Below are 21938 nucleotides of genomic sequence, written 5' to 3'. Positions count from 1 at the left end.
ATATTTTAGAACTAATTCAATCAGGACAGCAACTGTCACGTAAACTTCAGCTGTAAATGTATACATCACATTGTGTGGAAATCGAGAGCAACTGATTTTTTTACAAATTGTTCACAAAATGGCAAGGTATACTTACCTGATTCATCAACAGTATTTATGGAAACATCTTCATTTTCACAATAGATCCCATGGTAACCATACTCACAAATACACTCTCCATATTCATTACATGTGCCATTTTGGCAAAATTGACCACATTCTGTTGAATGAAACATAGCAATAATAGTTAATTGACAAAATTTATAGAGTTTTAAATAAAGTTCCAGGTAAACATTTAGTAATATTACATTTTGACCCGTAGCTATAGTCCGCTAACCCTTCGCGAGCCAACGGTTTTTATTCAGGATTAACTAGGAAAGTACTAAGAAGTATCAACAATGCCGTTTATTCGGAGGACAGTTTTTCAAAACTAGATTGTTCTCATAAGACTCAAGTGAAGAGCACGACGTTCATGAGTCAAGTGCGATTTCTACAGGTCATTGATTGATTGTTTTTGTACAATACAGTTACGTAACACTCGCCAAATTCGAAGTATTGTTTCCTCAACGTATTGCAACATGGACTAACTGTAGTTAACAGCTTGTTTACTGGGACCGAGACCCCAAACAGGTAGTTAAGTACCATGAGCGCCCGAGTTGCCGTACTTTATCAGAAAACACCGCCCACCTTACCTGTACATCCACTTCTGCGATATGTTCACATTTGTCACTATGGTAACCCTCATCACACACGCACGCGCTATAAATGTCACACAATTCATTCCGACATGTTGAAAAACAATTTACTTGGAAGACCAAATACAAACATATTTGTTACCGAGATGGCTAGAAGCTGTGGTGTCAGTCGTAATGTCGGGCATGTTTTTTTTATTTCTTTTCATAATTTATATCTTGCTTTACGAATACATGATTCTAGTGTGTACATTTCAATGCACACATTCACCAGTAAAACCAAACTGCAATAATGGGAGGGGTTGAAGAAATAACGAAATGCCTCAAAGATTTATCAAAAGCCTTTACAAGGAAAACACTTTTCTGAGCAACAATTGGCACAACTTAAACGCGTTCCCTCGCGATTGCAACACACGATGTATGCTAGCTAATCGGAAAATTTAAAAACAGATTTAGGCAATTGACATTCGTTAATGTTGCAAAGCAACACAATATATAGCGATGTCATGGGAAAAGCTTTAAGAGTAACATTAGTGTACTTTACATTTCATTCATATTAGTCACAGTCACTCTACTAGTAGAGTGACTGTATTAGTGTACCCATCCATTTCGTATTCACTGTTTCAAGACGGTGCACAAAGTTTCACATAAAAATGTAACAAATGAATCAATGTTAACTTCAGTTCTCAATTGTTATACACGTTTTTTTTTCATATTTATTAGAACTAATTCAATCAGGACGGTAACTGTCACGTAAACTTCAGCTGTAAATGTATACATCACATTGTGTGGAAATCGAGAGCAACTGATTTTTTTACAAATTGTTCACAAAATGGCAAGGTATACTTACCTGATTCATCAACCGCATTTATAGAAACATCTTCATTTTCACAATAGTTCCCATGGTAACCATACTCACAAATACACTCACCATATTCATTACATGTGCCATTTTGGCACAATTGACCACATTCTGTTGAATGAAACATAGCAATAATAGTTAATTGACATAATTTATAGAGTTTTAAATAAAGTTCCAGGTAAACATTTAGTAATATTACATTTTGACCCGTAGCTATAGTCCGCTAACCCTTCGCGAGCCAACGGTTTTTATTCAGGATTAACTAGGAAAGTACTAAGAAGTATCAACAATGCCGTTTATTCGGAGGACAGTTTTTCAAAACTAGATTGTTCTCATAAGACTCAAGTGAAGAGCACGACGTTCATGAGTCAAGTGCGATTTCTACAGGTCATTGGTTGATTGTTTTTGTACAATACAGTTACGTAACACTCGCCAAATTAGAAGTATTATTTCCTCAACGTATTGCAACATGGACTAACTGTAGTTAACAGCTTGTTTACTGGGACCGAGACCCCAAACAGGCAGGTAAGTACCATGAGCGCCCGAGTTGCCGTACTATCAGAAAACACTACCCAGGTTACCTGTACATACACTTCTGCGATATGTTCACATTTGTCACCATGGTAACCCTCATCACACACGCACGCGCTATAAATGTCACACAATTCATTCTGACATGTTGAAAAACAATTTACTCGGAAGACCTGAACTGTAGTTAACAGCTTGTTTACTGGGACCGAGACCCCAAACAGGCAGTTAAGTACCATGAGCGCCCGAGTTGCCGTCCTTTATCAGAAAACACCGCCCAGGTTACCTGTACATACACTTCTTCGATATGTTCACATTTGTCATCATGGTAACCCTCATCACACAAGCACGCGCTATAAATGTCACAATTCATTCCGACGTGTTGAAAAACAATTTACTTGGAAGACCAAATACAAACATATTTGTTACCGAGATGGCTAGAAGCTGTGGTGTCAGGCGTAATGTCGGGCATTTTTTGTATATCTTTTCATAATTTATATCTTGCTTTACGAATACATGATTCCAGTGTGTACATTTCAATGCACACATTCACCAGTAAAACCAAACTGCAATAATGGGAGGGGTAGAAGAAATAACGAAATGCCTCCAGGATTATCACAAGTCTTTACAAAGAAAACGCTTCTTAGCTGAAGGTAGATTTTCTAACATTTCAATTATTTTAACTGTTATTTTCTAGAAGTACAAATATTTGCTTATCCTGATTTATATGTAAATAAACTTGTGTTTTAATTACGTGAACTCTAAATGAATTTAGTTATCAACAAGTACAAATAAACCTATTTATTACCCGTTTGCAGGATTGTCATTTATATGTTATATACGCAACAATTGGCATCACTTAAAGGGGAGCAGAGGTGTGGCTTTTAACACTCTGTACATGAAATTTGAAATCTATGAATGAATTCTGTCGATAAAAACAACTTGTATGTGCTGCGAAATGCCCTAAATATCGGGTATAAAACGGGCTGTGAAGCAGACGACAAACGTCCGCTTTTCCTGGCGTCATTTCGCCTCTAGAGGGCCAGTCAAATGACGTCATCAGTGAACACTGATAATTGAACCCATTCATTCTAGTACGTCAATCCCATAGAAATGCTACTATGAAAGACCTTGTTAACTGACAACTTAAAAGTTGAAACATGGAGAGGTGCTGTGTTATGAATGCCATAACGATTCATGTTATGTTTCTCGAAATCCCAAATAAAAATTCCCGTTGCGGGTTGCGAGAAATCGGCGGAAGAACTAACCTGAAAGTGAAGACACGTACAGCGTTCTTGCTATAGTAAACAGTGTGTGAATAAATATTGTACGAGTTAAAACTAAATGAGAAATATGCTAATATCACTTGAACCACAGTACTCATTTTGCCCAACTTCCCACTTTTTAAACGATCGCTTAATTTCCGACCTCACTGTATTTTCCAACCGGAAAACTACCACATTTTTACCGTTTTTTTTCTCTCGCTCGCTTATTGAAAACACCGGCCGCTCGCCCAAACACTGGTCACCGGCACAGGAGTTGTCAAAATATTTGGGGATATACGAGTGTTAACTATTATAAATTCTGAACGGCTCTTCAAATCTATACCACTCTGTATCATTCGCGAACAACTTCATCTGTGTCAAATACTAGAGCCGGTACAATATTGTAAACAAATGCCATGATATCTCAGTCATATCGCTATTGTATACACCACCTTTTTTATTCTGGTTTGCACAAACGTTGAATAGCCGTCAAAAATTCAAATATATTTAGTTTTTAACTATCTATAATTATATGCACGCAATTTGACCCTTTGACCTAGATTTGATTGGAATAGAATATTATATTTTAAACAATATTCTGACGTTACTTACTGCCCCAAAAATGTTTCAACACAATTGCGGTATGACTGTCCGATTTACAAGTGCATCGGGTAATATATTAATAACCATTTTCACCAATCGCTAGCTTAGGAGAGAGTAGGAAATTATGCATAGATTTCATGGCGCCGTCTGACCGCCGTCGGATGCGAAAAGCTCGCACAACAATTCACATATATTGTCAAGACAATGAATGAACAGAAAGGACTGGGAAATTAAAAAGATTATATTGCCACAAAGTTAAATAAATCTGGCTGCATCAAAAGTTTGGAAACTAGTTATAATATTTTGCAAAAGACTGAGTGATCAACGACATCATTTTGAGACGCAATTGAACTTTAAGTACTTCATTGCGTAACTTACTGCGCGGCGATGCTGACCTCAAATGTGTGTTGACCGAAATTTGACCCTCAAGTCACGCACTGAACTGGCGCGTTACCTTAGCAATCTTTTTCTTTCATGCTCCGCGCGTCGAGCTTGTAAAATTGTTATTAGTTCTGACGGTGTTGTACGCAAACTTGTATATTTTGAGGTCGTTTACTTAGTGCGCTGCTTTTCTAATTACGCAAATTTGTTTACAATGTTGTACCGGCTCTAAAAATTTCAACATTGCAATATATCGCTTTCATAATAATTACGCAAAGTCAGTTATTTAATACTGGACCACAGGTGAAGTTTCGTCCGCGAACGATACAATGTGGTATAGATTTGAAGAGTAATTCGGAATTTAATAATAGTTAGTACCCGTTGTATCCCCAAACTGTATCACTCAAAACCACTATTTCGATCACTCCTGTGCCGTGACCAGTGTTTGGGCGACCGGTCAGTGTTTTCAATGGGTCGGTGAGAGAAAAATTGCGAAAAAAATGCGGTCGTTTTCCGGTCGGAAAATACAGTGCGGTCGGAAATTAAGCGATAAGCGGTCGATTAAAAGTGGGAAGTTGGGCGAAATGATTACTGTAGTTCAAGTGATATTAGCGTATTTCCAATTTAGTTTTTAACTCAAACAATATTTATTTACTCACTGTTTACTATAGCTGGAGCGCTGTACGCGTCTTCATTTTCAGGTTAGTTCTTCTGCCGATTTCTCGCAACCAACAACGTGATTTTTAATTTGGGATTTCGAGAAACTTAACATGAATCGTTATGGCATTCATACGCACAACATTTCGCCATGTTTTAACTTTTAAGTAGTCAGTTAACAAGGTCTTTCATAGTAGCATTTCTATGGGATTGACGTACTAGAATGAATGGGTTCAATTATCAGTGTTCACTGATGACGTCATTTGACTGGCCCTCTAGAGGCGAAATGACGCCAGGAAAAGCGGACGTTTGTCGTCTGCTTAACAGCCCGTTTTATACCCGATATTTAGGGCATTTCGCAGCACATACAAGTTGTTTTTATCGACAGAATTCATTCATAGATCTCAAATTTCATGTACAGAGTGTCAAAAGCCACACCTCTGCTCCCCTTTAAACGCATTCCCTCGCGATTGCAATACAATGGTGTATGCTAGCTAATGGGAAACTTTAAAAGCCGATTTAGGCAGTTGACATTCGTTAATGTTGCAAAGTAACACAATATATAGCGATATCATGGGAAAAGCTTTAAGAGTAACATTAGTGTACTTTACATTTCATTCATATTAGTCACAGTCACTCTACTAGTAGAGTGACTGTATTAGTGTACCCATCCATTTCGAATTCACTGTTTCAAGACGGTACACAAAGTTTCACATAAAAATGTAACAAATGAATCAATGTTAACTTCAGGTGTCAATTGTTATACACGTTTTTTCATCATATATTTTATAACTAATTCAATCAGGACAGCAACTGTAACGTAAACTTCAGCTGTAAATGTACACATCACATTGTGTGGAAATCGACGCCAACTGATTTTTTACAAATTGTTCACAAAATGGCAAGGTATACTTACCTGATTCATCAACAGTATTTATAGAAACATCTTCATTTTCACAATAGATCCCATGGTAACCATACTCACAAATACACTCTCCATATTCATTACATGTGCCATTTTGGCACAGTTGACGACATTCTGTTGAATGAAACATAGTAATAATAGTTAATTGACATAATTTATAGAGTTCTAAATAAAGCTTTAGGTATACATTTAGTAATATTACATTTTGACCCGTAGCTGTTGTCCGCTAACCATTCGCGAGCCAACGGTTTTTATTCAGGATTAACTAGGAAAGTACTAAGAAGTATCAACAATGCCGTTTATTCGGAGGACAGTTTTTCAAAACTAGATTGTTCTCATAAGACTCAAGTGAAGAGCACGACGTTCATGAGTCAAGTGCGATTTCTACAGGTCATTGATTGATTGTTTTTGTACAATACAGTTACGTAACACTCGCCAAATTCGAAGTATTGTTTCCTCAACGTATTGCAACATGGACTAACTGTAGTTAACAGCTTGTTTACTGGGACCGAGACCCCAAACAGGCCGATGAGTACCATGAGCGCCCGAGTTGCCGTACTTTATCAGAAAACACCGCCCACGTTACCTGTACATACACTTCTGCGATATGTTCACATTTGTCACCATGGTAATCCTAATCACACACGCACGCGCTATAAATGTCACACAATTCATTCCGACTTGTTAAAAAACAATTTACTTGGAAGACCAAACACAAACATATTTGTTACCGAGATGGCTAGAAGCTGTGGTGTCAGTCGTAATGTCGGGCATGTTTTTTTTTTATTTTTTTTCATAATTTATATCTTGCTTTACGAATACACGATTCCAGTGTGTACATTTCAATGCACACATTCACCAGTAAAACCAAAATTCAATAATGGGAGGGGTAGAAGAAATAACGAAATGCCTCCAGGATTTATCAAAAGTCTTTACAAGGAAAACACTTCTTAGCTGAAGGTAGATTTTCTAACATTTCAATTCTTTTAACTTATTTTCTAGAAGTACAAATATTTGCTTATCCTGATTTATGTGTAAATAAACTTGTGTTTTAATTACGTGAACACTATTTCAGTCACATTAGGGTGCCCATCCATTTCGAGCTCACCATCCCGATAATGTACACATAACTTTACATAAAAATGTGACAAATGAATCAATATTACCCTTTGGTCTTAATTGTTACACATGTCTTATCATATTTAGAACTAGGGCAGTAATTATGTCACGTAATATTCAGCTGTAAATGTACACATCACATTGTGTGAAAATCGACAAATGTTTTTTTACAAAATGGCGAAATATACTTGCCTGATTCATCAACCGTATTTATAGAAACATCTTCATTTTCACAATACTTCCCATGGTAACCATACTCACAAATACACTCGCCATATTCATTACATGTGCCATTTTGGCACAATTGACCACATTCTGCTGAATGAAACATAGTAATAATAGTTAAATTGACATAATTTATAGAGTTCTAAATAAAGCTTCAGGTATACATTTAGTAATATTACATTTTGACCCGTAGCTGTTGTCCGCTAACCCATCGCAAGCCGACGGTTTTTGTTCAGCATTAACTAGGAAAGTACTAAGAAGTACACATTCACTACTTTCTTTGCTCTCAACAATGCCGTTTATTGGGAGAGTACGGTTTTTCAGAATTAGATTGTTCTCACAAGACTCAAGTGAAGAGCACAATGTTCATGAATCAAGTGCGATTTCTACAGGTCATTGGCTGCTTGTTCTTGTACAATACAGTTACGTAACATTCGCCAAATTCTCAGTATTATTTTCTTAAAGTATTGCAACTCGGGTTAACTGTAGTTAACAGCTTGTTTACTAGAACCGAGTCCCCAAACAGGCCGATGAGTACCATGAGCGCCCGAGTTGCCGTACTTTATCAGAAAACACCGCCCACGTTACCTGTACATACACTTCTGCGATATGTTCACATTTGTCACCATGGTAACCCTCATCACACACGCACGCGCTATAAATGTCACACAATTCATTCCGACATGTTGAAAAACAATTTACTCGGAAGACCAAATACAAACATATTTGTTACCGAGATGGCTAGAAGCTGTGGTGTCAGTCGTAATGTCGGGCATGTTTTTTTTTATTTTTTTTTCATAATTTATATCTTGCTTTACGAATACATGATTCCAGTGTGTACATTTCAATGCACACATTCACCAGTAAAACCAAAATTCAATAATGGGAGGGGTAGAAGAAATAACGAAATGCCTCCAGGATTTATCAAAAGTCTTTACAAGGAAAACACTTCTTAGCTGAAGGTAGATTTTCTAACATTTCAATTCTTTTAACTGTTATTTTCTAGAAGTACAAATATTTGCTTATCCTGATTTATATGTAAATAAACTTGTGTTTTAATTACGTGAACTCTATTTCAGTCACATTAGGGTGCCCATCCATTTCGAGCTCACCATCCCGATAATGTACACATAACTTTACATAAAAATGTGACAAATGAATCAATATTACCCTTTGGTCTTAATTGTTACACATGTCTTATCATATTTAGAACTAGGGCAGTAATTATGTCACGTAATATTCAGCTGTAAATGTACACATCACATTGTGTGAAAATCGACAAATGTTTTTTCACAAAATGGCGAGGTATACTTGCCTGATTCATCAACCGTATTTATAGAAACATCTTCATTTTCACAATACTTCCCATGGTAACCATACTCACAAATACACTCGCCATATTCATTACATGTGCCATTTTTGCACAGTTGACCACATTCTGTTGAATGAAACAGTGATAGTAGGTAATAGCTGTGGTGTCAGTCGTAATGCCGGGCATTTTTTTTATATTTCATTTCATAAATTATATCTTGCTTTACGAATACATGATTCTAGTGTGTACATTTCAAAGCACACATTCACCAGTAAAACCAAACTGCAATAATGGAAGGGGTTGAAGAAATAACGAAATGCCTCCAGGATTTATCAAAAGACTTTACAAGGAAAACACTTTTCTTAGCTGAAGGTAGATTTTCTAACATTTCAATTCTTTCGACTGTTATTTTCTAGAAGTACAAATATTTGCTTATCCTGATTTATATGTAAATAAACTTGTGTTTTAATTACGTGAACTCTAAATGAATTTAGTTATCAACAAGTACAAATAAACCTATTTATTACCCGTTTGCAGGATTGTCATTTATATGTTATATACGCAACAATTGGCATAACTTAAACGCGTTCCCTCGCGATTGCAATACATCGTGTATGCTAGCTAATGGGAAAGTTTAAAAGCCGATTTAGGCAATTGACATTCGTTAATGTTGCAAAGTAACACATTATATAGCGATGTCATGGGAAAAGCTTTAAGAGTAACATTAGTGTACTTTACTTTTCATTCATATTAGTCATAGTCACTCTACTAGTAGAGTGACTGTATTAGTGTACCCATCCATTTCGAATTCACTGTTTCAAGACGGTACACAAAGTTTCACATAAAAATGTAACAAATGAATCAATGTTAACTTCAGGTCTCAATTGTTATGCATGTTTTTTCATCATATTTATTAGAACTAATTCAATCAGGACAGCAACTGTCACGTAAACTTCAGCTGTTAATGTACACATCACATTGTGTGGAAATCGACACCAACTGATTTTTTACAAATTGTTCACAAAATGGCAAGGTATACTTACCTGATTCATCAACCGTATTTATAGAAACATCTTCATTTTCACAATAGATCCCATGGTAACCATACTCACAAATACACTCTCCATATTCATTACATGTGCCATTTTGGCACAGTTGACCACATTCTGCTGAATGAAACATAGTAATAATAGTTAATTGACATAATTTATAGAGTTCTAAATAAAGCTTTAGGTATACATTTAGTAATATTACATTTTGACACGTAGCTGTTGTCCGCTAACCCTTCGCGAGCCGACGGCTTTTGTTCAGCATTAACTAGGAAAGTACTTAAAAGTACACATTCACTAGTTTCTTTGCTCTCAACAATGCCGTTTATTGGGAGAGAACGGTTTTTGAGAATTAGATTGTTCTCACAAGACTCGAGTGAAGAGCACAATGTTCATGAATCAAGTGCGATTTCTACAGGTCATTGGCTGATTGTTCTTGTACAATACAGTTACGTAACATTCGCCAAATTCGAAGTAATATTTCCTTAAAGTATTGCAACTCGGGCTAACTGTAGTTAACAGCTTGTTTACTAGAACCGAGACCCCAAACAGGCCGTTGAGTACCATGAGCGCCCGAGTTGCCGTATTTTATCTATCAGAAAACACCGCCCACATTACCTGTACATACACTTCTGCGATATGTTCACATTTGTCACCATGGTAACCCTCATCACACACGCACGCGCTATAAATGTCACACAATTCATTCCGACATGTTGAAAAACAATTTACTCGGAAGACCAAATACAAACATATTTGTTACCGAGATGGCTAGAAGCTGTGGTGTCAGTCGTAATGTCGGGCTTTTTTTTTAATTTCTTTTCATAATTTATATCTTGCTTTACGAATACACGATTCCAGTGTGTACATTTCAATGCACACATTCACCAGTAAAACCAAACTGAAATAATGGGAGGGTAGAAGAAATAACGAAATGCCTCAAAGATTTATCAAAAGCCTTTACAAGGAAAAAACTGTTCTGAGCAACAATTGGCATAACTTAAACGCGTTCCCTCGCGATTGCAATACACCATGTATGCTAGCTAATCGGAAAATTTAAAAACCTATTTAGGCAATCGACATTTGTTAATGTTGCAAAGCAACACAATATATAGCGATGTCATGGGAAAAGCTTTAAGAGTAACATTAGTGTACTTTACATTTCATTCATATTAGTCACAGTCACTCTACTAGTAGAGTGACTGTATTAGTGTACCCATCCATTTCGAATTCACCGTTTCAAGACGGTACACAAAGATTCACATACAAATGTAACAAATGAATCAATGTTAACTTCAGGTCTCAATTGTTACACATGTTTTTTTCATATTTATTAGAACTAATTCAATCAGGACGGTAACTGTCACGTAAACTTCAGCTGTAAATGTATCCATCACATTGTGTGGAAATCGAGAGCAACTGATTTTTTTACAAATTGTTCACAAAATGGCAAGGTATACTTACCTGATTCATCAACCGCATATATAGAAACATCTTCATTTTCACAATAGATACCATGGTAACCATACTCACAAATACACTCGCCATATTCATTACATGTGCCATTTTGGCACAATTGACCACATTCTGCTGAATGAAACATAGTAATAATAGTTAATTGACATAATTTATAGAGTTCTAAATAAAGTTCCAGGTAAACATTTAGTAATATTACATTTTGGCTCATAGCTGTTGTCCGCTAACCCTTCGCGAGCCGAGTTTTTATTCAGGATTAACTAGGAAAGTACTAAGAAGTACTAAGAAGTATCAACAATGCCGTTTATTTGGATGACAGTTTTTCAAAACTAGATTGTTCTCATAAGACTCAAGTGAAGAGCATGACGTTCATGAGTCAAGTGCGATTTCTACAGGTCATTGGTTGATTGTTTTTGTACAAAACAGTTACGTAACACTCGCCAAATTAGGAGTATTATTTCCTCAACGTATTGCAACTCGGACTAACTGTAGTTAACAGCTTGTTTACTGGGACCGAGACCCCAAACAGGCCGTTAAGTACCATGAGCGCCCGAGTTGCCGTACTTTATCAGAAAACACCGCCCACGTTACCTGTACATACACTCCTGCGATATGTTCACATTTGTCACCATGGTAACCCTCATCACACACGCACGCGCTTTAAATGTCACACAATTCATTCCGACATGTTGAAAAACAATTTACTCAGAAGACCAAATACAAACATATTTGTTACCGAGATGGCTAGAAGCTGTGGTGTCAGTCGTAATGTCGGGCTTTTTTTTTTTAGTTCTTTTCATAATTTATATCTTGCTTTACGAATACATGATTCCAGTGTGTACATTTCAATGCACACATTCACCAGTAAAACCAAACTGCAATAATGTGAGGGGTTGAAGAAATAACGAAATGCCTCCAGGATTTATCAAAAGTCTTTACAAGGAAAACTCTGTTCTTAGCTGAAGGTAGATTTTCTAACATTTCAATTCTTTCGACTGTTATTTTCTAGAAGTACAAATATTTGCTTATCCTGATTTATATGTAAATAAACTTGTGTTTTAATTACGTGAACTCTAAATGAATTCAGTTATCAACAAGTACAAATAAACCTATTTATTTACCCGTTTGCAGGATTGTCATTTATATGTTATATACGCAACAATTGGCATAACTTAAGGTAGCGGGACTATTATTTGCATACTTGTTTTCATCTTCTAATTGTGACCAAATGACTACAAATAGACCCAGGAAAGTATATATTTTTAGAATCGCCAGACTTCAAGCTTTACAAAAGTGTGTTTGCCATGCATTCTATGACCCGTTACTTAATCAAAGGTGAAAAATTACTTTTTCTGTAAAAAAAAAATAATTACGCATTTATGCTGGCGATAAGAAGTATTTTTTTCACTTTTTCTAGTTGTTCAATAGTCTGGTAAATTGAATGTGTCTGGTCAGCTTTATGCAAGCAACGCGTTTTAAAAAACAGTGTGCTGAATTTCAATTACTGTTTTAGTCGCATTGCCCCCAACTCAAACCACAACTCGTTGGTAAATAATCGATGAAATAGTTTGTCTGGACACATTCAAGTTCCTCTCACTGTCACATCAAAGCCGTGAAAATTTGGTGTTAATCAGACGACAATAAGTATACGTTATTTTTTGTTAAAGACATTGTATTTTGAAAAACAAACTCCTAGAAAACGTCCATGAAGTAACAGCAAAAATGTTCAAGCTTGTTCAATTTGTTTTCCCCATCAAGGTCTGCTTTAACATGTGTAGGGACATGTGTAAGGCTATTGGAAACCAAAAAAATATAGGAATGGGATAGCTATAATTGGATAAATTCGGCATATGAAAACACCAAAATCAATAATTTTTTTTAGTGGCTGTGTGACCTTGTGTCTGAAACATTCATATGCAAATTACTAATCTGTGAAACAAATAGGGGCGGAGACAAACCACTCAAATGTTTGGAAACACTCATTGCGTGTCAGATAGCTACTGATAACACATCCTAACATTGCTTTGTCTTGAGTTTATCTTTGAAACTTATAGGCACACAGATTAAACCTGTGTTGTTGATTTTGGAAAACACTACTGAGACTGCCTTGCTTCCTTTCAGAAAATCTACATTTTAACCAACTTACATGACATTCTATGTTATGTTGACTTTATCACATGAAAGTGTATAGTGCATTTCATCAATTAATAAATAAATGTGAAAATCGTAATTTTCAACACAAATAATAGTCTCGCTACCTTAAACGCGTTCCCTTGTGATTGCAATACATGGTGTATGCTAGCTAATGTATAGTATATTTATTACAAAGCAAAAGGCCATTGGCCCATATAGCAAATACAGTTTCACTTAACAATTGAAACAATAGAGAAAACAAAAATCATTTAAGTTCTGCTTTTCATGGCGAAATAAACATAACTCGCTAACTGATTTAAAATTACATCGTTTCTTTAACTCATGGGCGAGATAAATTTGTTGTAAGTGGGGCTGGTGCAAAACCATACAGGCAAGAATTCTGCTCTAATACCTTGATAACGATGGCAAATAGCTATAAAATGATAATTGTCTTCAACATAAAGTTGATTGCGTTCAACACAGTATTCACACAATCTATTATCGAGGGGGACATTTTTATGTCTTCCCTTTTCAATACGCAAATTGTGAGAAGAACAACGTAACCTTGACAATGCAGCTCTGAATTTGAAAACATGGATGCAAGACAAATATTTGTCTTGCTCAAGTGACGACTTAAGGTAGCGAGAAGGGTTTTGTGACGTTTTTAAATAAAACATTCTCTGTCTGTTGTCTCGTTCAGAACAGTAATTTAGGTTATATATATCAAAAGACTAAGTATAGAGGTGCAAGTTCGCACAAACTGAACAGTCATTGTTTACATAATTATCACGTGACATCAAAAATGGCGAACCTTGTAAAAATGACTAAGTACGCGATTGCGAGAGCACACTGCGGAATTTCCTGGTGAAATTTACGTCATGCATTGTCCGTAATTAAGCCCATTGAAATGCGTCTCCGATAATCAAAAGAGCTATTATTCCGATTTCTATGCAGGTTTGTTTTTTTGTCCTTAAATTATTTCATACTTGGCACCTTTAACAGACTATTATTCCGTGACAAAGCATTTTCTTTAAAAACCCAGACATATTTCGCACCATCATTATCTTTTGAACGATAACTGCGAGTTTGAATGTCCTAGTCCGAACGCACTTGATTTGGCGGCGGTCCCAATGAGTCGTACTCGATCAAAACTTCAACTCGAGAAAAACGCGAAAAACAGTTTTGGTTAATAAAACACTGTAGATTTGCTGCATTATTATAAATATACACTAAAAATGGCCAAACATATTAACCACTGATATCATAGAACTCATAAAGAGTGTCAGATAATGAATAATTTCAAGCTCGAGCGTGAAAAATGAAGAAAACTGCTGGCATTTGAGTCCGTACTCAGGAACGTTCGGGTTTTCCATTGTTATGCAAACGAACAACGAACGATAATCCTCTGACAAACATTACTGTCCCACTGTACACGCTGACAGTTTACAAACAAGCTAATCCTTCAAGTGTCTCTGATAAGACATCTAATAAAACGGTTTTCATGGTGAAACAAAATGGCCGATGTTTGAAAAAAATTGCTGTGTCAGAGTGCGACACTGAGTGGCAGATTTTTCTTTGCCTCGTCTGTCAACGCTTTCTTTCTTTTCTTCGCCAATGCGTTAGAAAAAAAATGTATTAGTAAAATAGAATATTGACTTGGAAAATAAAACGATTTAAAAGAAAGTTGTGCAAAGTTACAGTACTCCTTTCGCACAACCTCCCGCCCGCTTCCAATCACCTTTTTCACTCACTTTTGCGACCGCTTGTTGAATTCGACCGGACAATTTCCGCTTTATTTTCGACCGCGCAAACATTGAAATATCACCGCCCACCTGCTCGCTCGCGCGCATTTAAAATTCGGACTAACAGAATAATTTCCGAGGTTCACATTGTCTTATAATTGTCTTTCTGTTTTTATAGATGTTGAACAGCTGACAAAAGTTCAAATACTTTTTGTTTTAACTATCTATAATTATATGCACGCAACCTGACCCTTTGACCTCGATTTGGCCTGGACTGAATATTTTATTTTAAACAATATTCTGACGTGAAATACAAAATGTATTTCAACACAAGTACGACATGGTTGTCTGAGGTTTCTTTCCTGATTGTTGAGTCTTCGCAATGTGTTTTGTATAACTATTGTTGTTTCCCCCCGATGCTGAAGGACCGTAAATCTAAATGGCAGCTACATGCATGGGCTGAGTGAAAGAAAATATTTCTAAGCCTAAAATAAAACCTAATATTACACCTCTTTGTGTATTTGTTAATTTTACATATGTTTGTCATGACAGTATGTTTGTAAATATCTAGAAAAATCTCGTCTTTCGTTGATAATTTCGATTGTCTGTTTGGAATGTCGATCCCCGTTGGTTTCTCCATACTCAGGCTGAGTTTAGGAAGAGCGTCGATCAACACCGTGACAATCAGCCGAGAGAAGACAAACATTGACCGTAATTCATGGGGATCATGTCCGTAATTTGTGGGCTGAAACCCCAAATAATTAAACAAGTATTATTATTTTAATATATATTTTATTTTACATCGCAAAACTAAACCATGCAAAAACAGAGCTAGAGTTGTTCGCGGTGAAACAACCGCATTGAAGACAATGCAACTTCAACTAGCCATTTCTTACCTTGAAATAAAAAAAAAATAAAAATTCGAAGAGCATCGGGGAAAATATTAATAATCATCCTTATCAATCGCTTGCTTTATTTTATTCGAATCTATGAAATTCACGATTTTTTTTTACATTTGTTGGCAACTTCCGCGCTAAAAAAGTTATGGCTATAACTAAATTTGACACGTTTTTCTTTTAAGCCCAATAAATTATTCATACATGTCAAGCTCTGTTCGATTCTTTCAGGGCATATGGCCGTTTTTAGTCGAAAATATTTGTTGTGGGAACACTTTTATGGTACGTATACGGTATAGACCGAACTCGTTCAATGATCGTGACTTAATTTTAAAAATTCAATGTCAAATTTTACCAGACGTGGACCGATGTGGATTCGGTGTCGTTATTTTTGGAATTAATCACTAACATTTCCTCGTTTCTCTGCTCTCTCAAAAGGAGTTACCTAGGCTTTTTTCACGTAACTGTCTCATTAAAAAAAAATATTACATCTAGAACAAGCACCCAAAACACGTAACAAGAGGTCCCAGTTCAGTTGCTTTCACGATACAGGTGTAATACAACTATTAGATTTGAAGTGTCGTTCAGAATGTAATAATAGTTAATACTAGTTGTATGTTCACACTTTACTATCAAAACCACCATTTCGACCACCCATGTGCCAGTGATCAGTGTTTGGGCGAGCGGTCAATGTTTTCAATGAGCGAGCGAGCGAGCGAGCGAAAACAAAACGCGATTAAAATGCGGTCGGTTTCCGGTCGGACAAGACCGCGTGGTCGGAAATTAAGCGATAAGCGGTCGATGTAAAAGCGGAAGGTTGGGCGAAATGAGTACTGTATGACCATGTTTCTCGGTCGAAGTCTCGACTGACAATAATGCTGACAATGGACGTTAGATAAACACGCATTGTTTGCAACTGGAAGCTTATCACCCGTTATATCACAATCGTCAACAACAGAGTATACAGATAAGATGTTATCATTTAAACCCTTTCAAAGATAAACATTATGCCAATATCCACGAAACGGCAGTTGTAGTCTTTTCTGCTAGTGTTTTAAAACACTAATTTGAGCAACGTTATTTCGCAATTTCGATCTTTTGTAAACCTGGGGTGATGTATCAAAGTCTAAAGTAACCGATTTATCAATTTGTGAAAAATCAAGAAAAAAGTGAAAATTTCCCTTCTCGCTACCTTAAAATCGAGATAGGAACGGAGTTTGGGGTGTCGTCGTGCCACACTTGTTGCGCACAATCTTTAATTCTTTGTGTGAACTGTGAAAGAAACACACTTGTCGAGCCTACACCTTTGTTCAGCCATACATGACCGAATCCAAAGCGAAATGGAAAAATTGTTACATTACAAGTCCAATTTACCGACGTTATAACACGTTGGTCGGATAATCTTTTTAACAATAAATAACATTTATGAGGATATCTATTAACGTCCATTTGTAATAATCTCAGCCAGTAGCTAATGCATCTTTTAAAGTAAATCACATAGAGAGGAAAACGTCCACATTCGCCAACAGCTGATAAATGGCTTGAGTTATTACTTACACCGAGTAGAAATTTACAAAATTGATTCTGAACTTGTTCAATTTGAGGAGCGTTCTCGTAACCCCAGATTTCACTACCATATAATAAGATTGGCACAATGATGGAATCAAATAATTTGAATGAATCTGATGTGGTCATACCACCAAGTCTTCGAATCAATACTTTAAGTTGAAACATTGCTTTTGTTACCCTGTGCTGATTGGTTTAATTTGGTCGGATTCCAACTTAATCTGGAAAATAATACACCAAGATACTTGTACTGAGGGACGATTTAAATTTCATGATCGCGATAGAACCATTTTTCACTTTGTTTTAGATAACCACCCCTGCGAAAAACAATTATCTGTGTTTTGTTTAGGTTTAGAGTTAGACCCCAGTGAGAACAAAATTGGTGTACTTTATTTGTCGTTGAGTATGTATTGGCATATCAGAACCCACGGCTACGTCATCCGCGTACATCAAGATATTAAGGTTGTGAAGATCGTTGTCAATGCAAACACACTCACATCCAACAATACTAGTGTATGAAACGAGATCATTGATAAAAATAGTAAATAATATAGGTCTAAGCATACAACATTGACGTGTCCCGATAGTGCATTTAAAATATTCAGTGAGACCACCAGATGAAATCACACAAGATTGCAACTTACTGTACATTGAGCGGATAACCAACAAAAATTTTCCATGAATCCCATAATTGATTAGTTTTGACCGCATCAAATCATGTTGAATCGAGTCAAACGCCTTAGCGAAATCAATAAAAATACAATAAAAGCGCCCTTTTTTCTTCGTTAAATATTTTGCTGCCATGGCTTGGAGTGTGAAAATATTATCACTTGTACTGTAGCCTCGCCGAAAATCACATTGCCCTTCAGATAATATACAATTCTTACGACACCAGTGGTCCAGACGTGAAATTAGGATTTTTGTTAGAATCTTGCTTGTTACTGATATAAGGGAGATACCCCTGTAATTGTTGACATCAGAACGATCACCTTTTTTATGTAGTGGCGAGATAATGGCTTTACACCAGGTTAATGGAAAGTTGCAGCTGGAGAGTATGTTATTGAATAGAAGCAATAAGACAGGACCAATGTGAATCCAGCTCTGTTTAAATAGTTCTATTACAAGGCCATCGTGACCCGGAGCCTTGTTATTTGCCAAACTTCTAATCGCTTTCTCAATTTCTAACATAGGTATATTTGCATTTAAATCAAGTGGCACATTATCATCACACTGGTCACAGTGCTCATCGTGTAGTTCTAGGTTCCTAATTACAGCTTTCTTGAATTCATTTGCGGGTGAGATTGGTTTGTTTAACAGGCCATGAAAATAATTGTACCAACAGTCCGCTTTAATTTCATTGGTTAGGGGCGCATTACATTTAATATTTCGCAAAATAGCCCAGAATTTCACAGAATCTTGTTTTGCTTCTAAAAGTTTGTATTTTTATTTGTCTATAGATAACCGTTTCTTATTTCTACATATTGCTTTGAAATTATTTTTAGAAACTCTATAAGTGGTCAAGTCACTATTGATATTTGAGAGTCTGAATTTGTTTAGGGCATTATATTTTTCTATTTTAGCTGCGCTGCATTCTTTATCCCACCACGCTGGTTGGGATTTGTTCCGGATACGAGATTTATTAGTTGACTTCATTTCCGATGCAGCGTGATCAAATATTTCACACAGTACATGTATGGCTTGGTCGTGATTATTCAGTGTGATATATTCAGAGGCTTGTGCAAACTGTTGTTGCGTGAACTCGTCATTCATACGACTAATGAATAATTCAAGTCCCGAAATTTTCCAGTTGAAACGGCACCTGGGTGTAGTTTTCATTACACTTCCCGGTTTATTTTGGGGCGAGTTAGTATGAGTGAGTTTAAATTTAGGACAGATTGGAAGATGATCAGATGCATCCAAAGTAATAGTAAACATGTCGTCAACAATATGAAACAACTCTGAAAATAAAATGCCATAGTCAACACTGACGCCATTGTTAGCGTAACACGTGAAATCACCGCTTTTATCCCCAGGAAAACGACCGTTCGCAATATGTAAATCTAATTTCTTACATAGATCCAACAGTTGTTTTCCATATGAATTAACACATTTGTCTTTTGATTTTCTATGCCAATCAAAAACATCAGTTTGATAACCAGGCTGTAGAAAAGAATCATTATCCTGTACAATAAAATCAGGCATATTTCCTGTGCGGGCGGTAAAATCACCAACAATAATTAAATTAAATTCATCTAGACTAGAATATGCATCAATTAAAAATAATTCTAATTGTCAATACCATTAAGAGAGTTCAACGCGTACGTCTGGGAGTTTTCTGGCGGTATATACACAGCTGCTAACAGAATATCTGTGTCTGAACCAAAAACAATTTTGTCTAGAATAATTGAAACTACACTTTTGGATTTCTCTAAGACTCGCTTTACATGGGGAGCTATATAGTCGGCAACAAATATACATACCCCGCCAGAGTATCGACCAAAACTAGCTAGCTAATGGGAAAGTTTAAAAGCCGATTTAGGCAATTGACATTCGTTAATGTTGCAAAGCAACACAATATATAGCGATGTCATGGGAAAAGCTTTAAGAGTAACATTAGTGTACTTTACATTTCATTCATATTAGTCATAGTCACTCTACTAGTAGGGTGACTGTATTAGTGTACCCATCCATTTCGAATTCACTGTTTCAAGACGGTACACAAAGTTTCACATAAAAATGTAACAAATGAATCAATGTTAACTTCAGGTTTCAATTGTTATACACGTTTTTTTCATCATATTAGAAATAATTCAATCAGGATAGCAACTGTCACGTAAATTTCAGCTGTAAATGTACACAACACATTGTGTGGAAATCGACACCAACTGATTTTTTTACAAATTGTTCACAAAATGGCAAGGTATACTTACCTGATTCATCAACCGTATTCATAGAAACATCTTTATTTTCACAATAGCTCCCATGGTAACCATACTCACAAGTACACTCGCCATATTCATTACATGTGCCATTTTGGCACAGTTGACCACATTCTGTTGAATGAAACATAGCAATAATAATTAATTGACATAATTTATAGAGTTCTAAATAAAGCTTCAGGTATACATTTAGTAATATTACATTTTGACCCGTAGCTGTTGTCCGCTAACCCATCGCGAGCCGACGGTTTTTGTTCAGCATTAAGTAGGAAAGTACTTAAAAGTACACATTCACTAGTTTTTTTTTGCTCTCAACAATGCCGTTTATTGGGAGAGTACGGTTTCTCAGAATTAGATTGCTCTCACAAGACTCAAGTGAAGAGCACAATGTTCATGAATCAAGTGCGATTTCTACAGGTCATTGGCTGATTGTTCTTGTACAATACAATTACGTAACATTCGCCAAATTCGAAGTATTATTTCCTCAACGTATTGCAACATGGACTAACTGTAGTTAACAGCTTGTTCACTAGAACCGAGACCCCAAACAGGCCGTTAAGTACCATGAGCGCCCGAGTTGCGTACTTTATCAGAAAACGCCGCCCACGTTACCTGTACATACACTTCTGCGATATGTTCACATTTGTCACCATGGTAACCCTCATCACACACGCACGCGCTATAAATGTCACACAATTCATTCCGACATGTTGAAAAACAATTTACTCGGAAGACCAAATACAAACATTTGTTGCCGAGATGGCTAGAAGCTGTGGTGTCAGTCGTAATGTCGGGCTTTTTTTTTTTAGTTCTTTTCATAATTTATATCTTGCATTACGAATACATGATTCTTGTGTGTACATTTCAATGCACACATTCACCAGTAAAATAAAACTGCAATAATGGGAGGGGTTGAAGAAATAACGAAATGCCTCCAGGATTTATCAAAAGCCTTTACAAGGAAAACACTTTTCTTAGCTGAAGGTAGATTTTCTAACATTTCAATTATTTTAACTGTTATTTTCTAGAAGTACAAATATTTGCTTATCCTGATTTATATGTAAATAAACTTGTGTTTTAATTACGTGAACTCTAAATGAATTTAGTTATCAACAAGTACAAATAAACCTATTTATTTACCCGTTTGCAGGATTGTCATTTATATGTTATATACGCAACAATTGGCATAACTTAAACGCGTTCCCTCGCGATTGCAATACATCGTGTATGCTAGCTAATGGGAAAGTTTAAAAGCCGATTTAGGCAATTGACATTCGTTAATGTTGCAAAGTAACACATTATATAGCGATGTCATGGGAGAAGCTTTAAGAGTAACATTAGTGTACTTTACATTTCATTCATATTAGTCACAGTCACTCTACTAGTAGAGTGACTGTATTAGTGTACCCATCCATTTCGTATTCACTGTTTCAAGACGGTACACAAAGTTTCACATAAAAATGTAACAAATGAATCAATGTTAACTTCAGGTCTCAATTGTTATACATGTTTTCTCATCATATATTTTA

At 36.2% G+C, this 21938-nt stretch overlaps 1 protein-coding gene across 1 annotated transcript in view; it reads right to left on the bottom strand.

Annotated features, from left to right (window-relative positions):
• Positions 1–21938, bottom strand: part of LOC102803714 (uncharacterized) — a 42044-nt gene that overhangs the window by 10440 nt on the left and 9666 nt on the right. Inside the window, exons 15-22 of the mRNA XM_085497043.1 lie at positions 20401–20523; positions 11122–11247; positions 9652–9777; positions 8612–8734; positions 7264–7386; positions 5944–6066; positions 1582–1704; positions 137–259 (exon numbers count right to left, since the gene is read on the bottom strand). Of these exons, the coding sequence (XP_085353169.1) occupies positions 137–259; positions 1582–1704; positions 5944–6066; positions 7264–7386; positions 8612–8734; positions 9652–9777; positions 11122–11247; positions 20401–20523 (990 nt within the window). The remainder of the gene's footprint in view (positions 1–136; positions 260–1581; positions 1705–5943; positions 6067–7263; positions 7387–8611; positions 8735–9651; positions 9778–11121; positions 11248–20400; positions 20524–21938) is intronic.

Source organism: Saccoglossus kowalevskii, chromosome 3 (genome assembly GCF_978046115.1).
Source record: "Saccoglossus kowalevskii chromosome 3, keSacKowa6.1, whole genome shotgun sequence".
Taxonomy (NCBI): domain Eukaryota; kingdom Metazoa; phylum Hemichordata; class Enteropneusta; family Harrimaniidae; genus Saccoglossus; species Saccoglossus kowalevskii.
Note: the sequence above shows the minus strand (reverse complement) of the source record. Positions and strands in the feature narration are given on the sequence as shown.